This window comes from Morus notabilis, unplaced genomic scaffold (assembly GCF_000414095.1).
Source record: "Morus notabilis unplaced genomic scaffold, ASM41409v2 Scaffold3737, whole genome shotgun sequence".
NCBI classification, from domain to species: Eukaryota; Viridiplantae; Streptophyta; class Magnoliopsida; order Rosales; family Moraceae; genus Morus; species Morus notabilis.
Window position 1 is genome coordinate 45,843 of NW_010356638.1, and position 9,518 is coordinate 55,360.

The 9,518-nt window shown below is 34.0% G+C and overlaps 1 protein-coding gene across 1 annotated transcript; it reads left to right on the plus strand.

Moving 5' to 3' along the window:
* Nucleotides 1–3,022: 3,022 nt before the first annotated feature.
* LOC21385751 (auxin-responsive protein SAUR50) lies at nucleotides 3,023–3,415 on the plus strand. Its single transcript, XM_010088346.1, has one exon. It carries the CDS (start codon nucleotides 3,023–3,025, stop codon nucleotides 3,413–3,415), a length of 393 nt encoding a protein of 130 aa, XP_010086648.1.
* Nucleotides 3,416–9,518: the final 6,103 nt, after the last annotated feature.

Here is a 9,518-nt window from a genome sequence, read left to right on the forward strand (position 1 = left end):
CAACTAATTATTATGCTGGCTATAATAAAAAATTTAACTTATAACTGTGTAGACTAATGTAACATATTTCTGTACTTTCCATCTAAATGACACCAAAATCTACGTATGAGTAATTTTCAAATTCTCATGGTATAAAAAAGTAGCAAAGTGGGGTTCAAGCAATCCGCAGTATCATTTTCATATATATATATATATATATATGTGGCTTTTTTTTGGGTACCTTACGTAGTTATGAAAAACGTAAAATGGCAATGGATGATCATTATATTGACCTTACAAAGGTGTAACATCAAAGAATTTAGTCATATAAAGACTGTCATGTTATGTTCTTTTATATTTACATGCTACGTCAGAGGGACTTCCCCAGAGATGTTTACATTTTGGATGTTCATGCCCCTTGTTTAACTTTTGTCGTTTTTAGTGTTCATGTGATCGTTTGTGTGTGTGTGTGCGCGCGCGCGGCTCTCCATCTTTTTGTTGTCGTTTGGTGTTTTGATGCCGTTTCTATCAGTGTTCTGGTTTTCTAGTTTCTACTGTCTGTTGTTTGTGCATTCTTTAGTGGTGTCCCACTAAATTGTGATTGTTCCTTTTCTTATGTCGTGCGCATTGTCCTTTTCATTTCTTGTCGTTTATCAAGCTATTCTTGTTTCCAAAAACGCTGTCGTTTTCGTTCCTTTTGTTGGCTATTTTTTTATTATGTTTTTGTTTTAATTTTCCTGTTCATGCCACTTCTTTGCTATTGTAGTTTATTGCTGATATTTTGTATCCTTTCCTTGTCGTTTCCTAATCATCTTGTCGTTTTTTGTGTTATTTCGTGTACGTCTTTAGTCTCCAAGATTAATGTCCTTTTCTAGGTACCATCGATTGCTTTTATTTTGATGTCGTTTTCATTTACCGGAATTTTATCCTTTTCTGATCATTTTATCGTTTATTTTGTTATTTTTTGTGACTTTTTCATCCTTTCCTAGTACCATCTATTGTTTTTTCTTTTGATGTCGTTTTCATTATTGTTCTTTTAACTTTTTGTTTCACGCCTTTTTTTTGAAAAATATTTATGATGTCGTTTTCTTTCCTTGATTCTCAACCTTTTGACGTTGTTATACTTTTGATATCATTTTGCGTGATTCTTGTCGTCTGAAATTCTCTGCCGTTTAGTATTTAATTGTCGTTTCTCATATCTTTTAATCTCTCTCTCTCTCTCTCTCTCTCTCGTTTCATTTTGCGTGATTTTTGTCGTCTGAAATTCTCTGCCGTTTAGAAATCTTTAATTGTCGTTTCTCATATCTTTTAATCTCTCTCTCTCTCTCGTTTCATTTTGCGTGATTCTTGTCGTCTGAAATTCTCTGCCGTTTAGTCTTTAATTGTCGTTTCTGATATCTTTTTTTTTTCCCTCTCTTTTTTATTTTTATTTTTATTTATTTATTTATTTATGTTTTGCTTTACTATGAACCTGCCTTTTACCGAAAGCGGCATGTTGTGATATTTTTTTTAGTGTCACATTTTTCAAAACTCATAATTTCTCTTGTACATTGTCGGTGTGGGATTTTATTTTTATTTATACATTTAGTACGCGTTTTCTTGTACTTGCGATGCGCAAGCTGTGAGACAGATGGGTTTTAAACTTTAACGAATCTTTGCTCAAATATCTGTCGAGGAAAAAAAAAAAAAAAAGAAACAAGAAAAGCAAACAGAAATGCCGGTGCTTGAAAAACTTCTAAAATAGATCATGTTTTTGCAGATATTACAGAGAACTTTCTCCTTCCCGAGGGCCCAAATGGAGAGGCGAAGAACATAAGTCAAATCTAGTTTTGAAGAGCTTAATATACACCTTCATGCAACATTTCTGTCGTATATGTATAGGGCGATACTACTACACAACTGAATCCTTGTTAATCAGTTGTTTATTGAGTCTTCCACACATATGAATTTAATGGTTACTTCAATATTTATCAATCATTATTTTAACTTTAAAATATTGATTCGACAATTATTAATTGGTAAAAAAATTTATTGTAATTAATGAAATTGCATTCTTATAGTCACATAATTAAATTTTTATATTTAATAGATAATCATCGCGACATACATTTGCTTCTACTTTATTTTGTTTATTGAGCTGTGAAATACCTCTCTTTTCATTATCACTGAAAACTAAAAGTTGGTACATGTGCTCTTTTAATAATCCACCTTTCTGCCACAAAAATTTCATATTCCAGTCGTACAAATTGAAATGAATTTACATGTCTGTGTTAGGGGTGTACATCGGCCGGGTTTAGCCAGAACTCAGCCAAGCCGACGGAATTAGGGTGGGAAAATCATTAACTGCAACGCCCCGACAGGACCATAAACTCGCGGAAAATAGGCCTGCTCGGGGTCGGCTCGTCTCGGCATAATGAGAAATAATTATCAAGGCAAAAGTGTTCCATCTTTGTTTCTTATGTTAATGAGGGTTACTATAATTACCAAGGGGAGGCCCAAAAAAAAAAAAAAAAAAAGAAAAAATGAAGTGTGACACCTTATCTTCCTGCTAAACATTTCGGACTTGCCAGCAAAAGGACTGCAAAAGCTACGCGGAATTTCTTTATCAACTGAAGCTCCCACATTGAGATTTATATTACATTTCCAGTTTAAGGAGACCCCATCATCATTGAAGAATTATCCAAAAAATTTCATAAAATAAAATCCTTTATCTAAGGTGGGGTCAGAATTATCCATTATTCATTGTTTTTTTTTTCTTTTTCTTTTTTTTTTACATCACCAAAGAAGTTGTGTTCAAATAACGTGTTTCTCTCCATGTGCAACTAAAGATTAGAAGAGGGACAAAAGTACTTATTGCGCGACAAGTTGCATCAATCACATGAAATTATTGTCTCTTCATTGGACCCTTAGAGAAATTTCTTCCTTGTTACTAATATCCCTCAAACAAGCAAAGCCACTATTAAATGTCCATCACAAATAACGAAGAGGAACATATATCCTAAGTTTCAAATCATAGCCTTGTTTAGTCTTATCATCAACAAGAATGTGTACTCAAAAGTACTACGGCCGGGAACAAAGAGCTACAGGCCTGCTTAGGCTTCGGCTTTTTATCGGAAAACTGCAAAAGCGCTTCTCGCTCTCAGCAGCAACAAAAGAAGATGGTCGCGATTCTGATGGAGAAGAATTGGAAGTGACAAAATTAGCAGTGCCGGATGATGTGAAGGAAGGGCATTTCGCGGTCTTGGCAGTGAATGGTGCCGAAAAAAAGAGGTTTGTTGTTAAGCTCGAGTGCTTAAATAGCCCTACGTTTCTGAGGCTGCTTGAGCAGGCTGAGGAGGAATATGGTTTTCAACAAACTGGAGCTCTTGTGGTTCCTTGCAAACCTGAGGAATTACACAAGATTTTAAAGACAGAAAAGAGACGAAACACTATTTAAAAATCATGTCTAATTGTTTTATTTTGTTTTATGATCACGTCGTTTTCCAGGATGACTTGTCTCTAAGTGTGATGCTTGTGATGCTGTAATTAAGATGCTTCAAAGCTGTATATTGTTAATTAATCAGTTAAACTCTTGTTTTCTTCTGCTTCATCTTTAGCTATGAATTATCTCCTTTCATTAGGCACAAATTGCTACGTACAGAAAGAAACTCATTAAATGTTTGTGTATTTACACATTATTAGATATATTTTAATGTAAGAATTTCTTTAATTAATGCAAATCAGATAATGAAAGAAATTCTGTTTCTCTCTTGTATGCTCTCTCTGATTTCGTCAATTCATTTCCCTCTATCAGGGAGCCATTAAATTTTTTTTAGAACCCTTATGTTTCTCTAGTATTGATCAACTACTATTTAATAAACCATTGTATTAAATTTCATTAAATTAATAAGAAATGTTTTTTAAGTGCACATCGGACATATGGAAGTTAAAATTTCTAAGTCTAACCTAATATATACGCAGACAAACTACTAAACAAAGTAGCAAATTAACTAATTAAGTTTTTTTTTTATTTTTTTATTTTTTAAATTAAGACTCAGCCTTATATTTCCTATGGCTGATATATATTTCCGTACTTTCCAGCCAAATGATTCCAAAAGCTACGCGGAATGTCTTCATTAACTAAGGTGTTGTTTGGTGTAAGGGTTCTGAATCCGGAACCATAATTTTGGTTAAGAACTAGTGTTTGTTTATAAAAAATAAAAAATAATTCTGATATGATTCATTCAGAATCAATATTTAGTTAGGATGGTTCTAATTTAAGATTTGAACCCTGGTTCTTATGGACTTCCCAAACGACCCATTTCGTCTCCGGCCACCAACAACAACCCATCAAAACCATTGTTGTTTTGGTGATGGAGAATCACTCCTTCAATCACATGCTGGGGTGGATGAAGAAATCCGTGAACCCAAACATCAATGGCGTCACTAGTGAAGAATGCAATCCCGCTTCCACCAAAACCCAGAAACCCGAAACGATTTGCTTCACCGACGATGCTGAGTTCATTGATCCGGATCCTGGGCACTCTTTCGAGGCCGTTGCGCAACAAGTATTTGGCTATGCTTCAGTTCCCTCCATGACTGGTTTTGTTGAGCAAGCTTTGTCCATATCTCCCAACCATGTCAAGAAGCAATTGGATCAAGGGTATCCACAAAAAGACCATATTTGATTCTGTTCATTAAAATGGTTTGGAGTTTGGGATTTACTTTCGGAACCTACCCACAACCTTGTTTTAGAGGAATTTGAGGAAACTGAAGTACATTTTTAAGTTTCATCAGTTTGATTTGAAGTTTAAGAAGGATGATAGGAATGGGAAGCCCCCAAGCTTGACCATGATTGAGCCGAGGTACTTTGATCTCAAGGGCTTGCCGGCGAACGATGATCACTAAATAAAGATGGGTATAAACGTAATTCTACTTTCAAATCTTACTAAATAATGGACACGTAACGGATTCCGTCACTCAATGTAACAGAATGAGCAAAATTGTTAACGAAACAAAATTCAAAGAGAGAGGATGTTACGTTTTGAAATCTAGGAGGCAAAGTGCAACAATAATTATAGTTCAGGGGAAATTTTTGAAATTAATCCTTTCTTATATTGTTGTCATTTTCAATTTTAACGTTCCTTGTTTTATTCATATCGTTTATGATTTTATTCTCGTTTCAAAGCTTGTTGTCGTTTGGCATTTGACGTTGTTTTCATACTATTGTCGTTTGTTCAGTTAATTATGTTTATCTTGCTGACATTGTCGTTTGTTTTTCTTTTGTTGGCTTCAATCTTCTTTTTTGTTGTTCTCTCTCGCTCTGGTTTTCCACATTCTGTCGTTTGTTTTGTGTTGTTTTTGACATTTTTTGTTGTTGTTGTTGTCGTTACTCATCTTTTCATCATATTAAATCTTTGGACTTCTTCTTCTTCTTCTTCTCCTGTCGTAACTCTCTTAGCATCTTTTCATTTTTCTTTTTTAATTTTCGTTCTTCACGAGGCGGCTTTAGTTCTTCAAGAACTAAGAACACGCCGTTTGCTGAAGCGACATCCTTCGACAATATTTTGTGTTTGACGCTTGTGGCCGTTACATTTTTCAAATCATCATATAAATTCTAATTCTTTTGTACTATATTGTCAATTAGAAGTTAAGATTTCTGATAGAATATACACCCAACCTAAACAAAATAGTTATCAATAAGGGAACAAAAAATATTCAACCTTATCCTTCAAATAGATATTTCCGTATACTTGCCAGCCAAAGCTGCCAAGCGACGGCAAAATCTACGTGGAATGTCTAATATCAAGTGAAGTTCCGTACATTAAGATTCAGTGTATTTCCTGTTTAAAGAGACCCCATCATGTAAATCACCATCCATGCCAGAACTTTGATAAATCTTTCACCAAAAGGTGGGGTCTGCAAAATCTTAGAAGGTGTTTGGTATGAAGATTCGTGCCATGGTTCGAATCATGATTCGTGACTCGTTACAGTATTTTCTCTTACAAAACGCACACGTAAATAAAAAATGATTATGAATCCGTAAACTAAACGTCCACTCTAATCCCCCCCAGAAAAAAAAAAAAAGAAAAACCATCATGCGCTTCAACTTTGAAAAGGCGGGTCTTCAGTATTTACAATAGGAATGAAAGGGGGGAAAAATCCTAGAATATAAAAAGCATGAATGGTGTCCAAAAATGATAGATTTTAAATTTAGGCAAAGTTGTAAGTCTGTCACTCGTGAACTTTGACAAATATTACACTCAGTTTGTTTAAGAGTAATACTTAATGTTACATGTATTAGACTAAATTTTTAAAATGTTGCACTTTAGTAAACTGAGTGTTATACACAAATAAATGATATTATACAAAAATATGAAAAGAAGTTATATATATTTGTTGGACTAGTACTGGTATCAGACAATTCTTTTGAAGTTAATTTTGTTTGTCAAGTACATGTTGTAAAATTGCAGATTATAACATGACACTGACGACCTGTTTAATTAGTTCATAAATTTGTAAAAGAAAGTTTGATCTGAAATCCCAAAAATGAGAGTAAACTCTGGAGCAAAATATTTAAATTGCGGTTTAAACTGCAAACCAAACTGGACAAAAGCTTTACTTGTATTTCTTTTGTTCCTTTTTTCACCACGTTGTAAAATTTGTGCTCGATTACCGCGTATCTTCGTGTGCAACTAAGAATCTCAAGAGACGAAGTTAAATTATTGATTGAAATGTTTTAACACCCACATGCAACTATGTCTCTTAATTGGACCCCAAAGAAATTTCTTCTGAGCTACTCACGATAATGTTAAAGTATAAAATTATTTTTAGCATACTTTTTAATAGTTTAAGCTTTCAGAATGGATTGATAAATTAATGCGGTATCAAAACTTTTAAGCTCTTGGGATCGATCTGTTTGTGCTTTCAATTCTAATTCCAGCAAAAAAAAACAAAAAACAAAAAAAACAAAGAAGAATCCAACGCCGAAGGTCGTCGTTCAAACTGTTGAAACCAATGCTGAAGAATCTCTGTCAAAGAAGCCCTCCACCTGACGTCGATGTGTCGCCGTTCGAAGACCACACTTGCACCAAAGTCGAAACATTTATTGTCATCGAAGAAGAAGAAGAAGCGGTGAAGAAAAAAAAAGGAGAGGAGAGAGATAGAGATGGAGAGAGAGAGAGAGAGAGTGCTGAGAACGTATGGAAGAGAAAATAAAAGGAAAAGAAGTTTTTGGCTGGAGAAGGAAAAAAAAGTGATGGGTTAGGTGAAGAAAGAAAAAAAAGGGTGAAAAGGAAAAAAATAATAAAAAAATGTGAAGGAACGTGCAAGTGGGTGTAGTTGTCTACAAAAGAAGAAGAAAAAAAAATAATAAAAAAATTGAGAGAAAAAAAGGCGTGCAAGTGCAAGTGGCATAGGATTTCTTTTTGTGCAGTAAAAAAAAAAAAAAAGAAAAAAAATATAAAAAAGGGAAATTCAGTGTTGTGAAGCGTCTGACACTGAAAAATTGATCTCCTGAAACGCAGTTGGAGCATGTGCGCCTTTGAAGCTCATTTGAGCTTAGCATGTGAAGCTTTTGGAAATTGGTACGTTGTGAAGCTCTTGTGAACTTGAGCCTGGCGTGTGAAATCTCTTGATCTATTTGAATAAACCTCTGCATGTTCGAGCGCAGTTGATGATTCTGCAAGTTTAAAACGCAGTTGATGATCTTTCGATCTTTGAATGCATCTTGAAGAAAAATTGCATGTGCTGAAGTCTTGAAGCACCATTGAAGAGTTCAGACACCCGCGATTATATTTAAGATTTGATCTTTGTTTGCAAGCTGGATAAACCAGCTTAAGGGGGAGTGTTGAAATATGCTCCCGTAATTCGTGGGATTGATTGGTAGAATTAACTTATCAGTAATTTCTTCCTGATTTAGGGAATAATTTCTTCCTCATTTAGGGAATTTGGTGTCCCTGATTTAGGGATTTTTTGTTGCATGTTTCTTGTTTCCTTACCTATATATTCTATATCCTTTCTCCAAAATAATATAAGCTAATAAAAATGTAGTCCATTAAGTTTTCCGTTTCTTTGTATTTCTCCCTCTCTTTCTCCTTGTTCTTTCTTTTGTTCTTCATTATCAAGATTTTGTTCTTTATTTTGAAACATGGTATCAACGCGAAAAGTTCTGAATTCAAACCCTCATAATTGCACTCTTTATCTCCATTTAAATTGTTATCACATATTGGGTCTTTTATACAATACGATTGTTATACCAAACATAGTACTATTATGCAATATGGTACTCTAATATGGTCAAACATGTGTTAAAGTTTCTTGACACTATTTTTTTTTTTTTTTTTGTTATTGAATTCTCACAAAACAACAAAATTTCTCTGTCATCCCCTAAAAAAAAAGATCAGATTATCTGACATGAGTCAAGTTCGGACCATTGGTCATACACAAACAAATTATAATTCAAGATAAATGCCTGGCTCCATAAAATTTTCTAAAAATTGGCAGGTAGAAAATGGAAAATTGTGAGTCTTAGTAACAAGTGTTGCTGTAATCTTACCTTAGAGCAATTATTTGCCTCTATAGGTTAAGCTAAGCAATTATCCAAGATCAGATCTCGTAGTTTCTGATTTTCATGTCGTTTGATGATCTATTTGTCATTGAAAACCTGATCATAAAGTTTATTAGTTGTTGTTCTTCGCTATTAATATTGTTGCTGTTTTTTCTGTTCATGTCGTTTATCCCTATGATTTCTTTTTTATATTTCCATGTCGTTAACCAAGTGATCTCCTTGCAGTGCAGAATATTTCAAAGTTGTATATCCAATTAATTGCACTCTTTTTCTTACATTTGCAAAGACATAAGATAAACCTGTCCTAGAGTCATGACTTGTCTCCCTTTTCAATAGCTTCGAAGTCAATAGATTATTAAAATTCTCCGAAGTCAATACAAAATATTAGCAGATTGCTCAAGACTTCAAAAAGGAACTTGATATACATTTCCACCTAATCTTTCTAATATTGCCACATCAAGAGTTGATGAATGATGATTTTCATAACTGATGTTGCTCTTTCAAGATGTTGTCGTCTTCACGGGCTCTTTGTCGTTTTTTTTTTCCTTTTTTTTCTTGTGTATGACCTAAATTGCGTCATTTTCGATTAAGATCAAGTGCCGGCAACAAAAACTTTTGAGTAGCTTAAGGTTCTAAAAAGATCAGATAACAGTAGATTCACAACAAATACCTTGCATTTTAACAGAGAGATTTTCTTTTCACCCCCAAGTAAAATGTGTTCAGATTCCGCGTTTCTCCGTGTGCAATCATTGATATAAGTGAGACAAAAATACATTATTGAAATATTGAGTGATGAGTATTGCAACAACGATATGACGTACTTGCCTTTTCATTAATGGACCCCAGTGAAATTTCCTCCTCTTGTTACTGAACTGATCATATCCCTCAACAAGTCACTATAAAAATCTCCAATCACAAATAACAAAGAGAACCATCCCAAGTTTCAAAATCATAAGCAGCTTGTAATTAGTCTTATCATCAAACATTATTC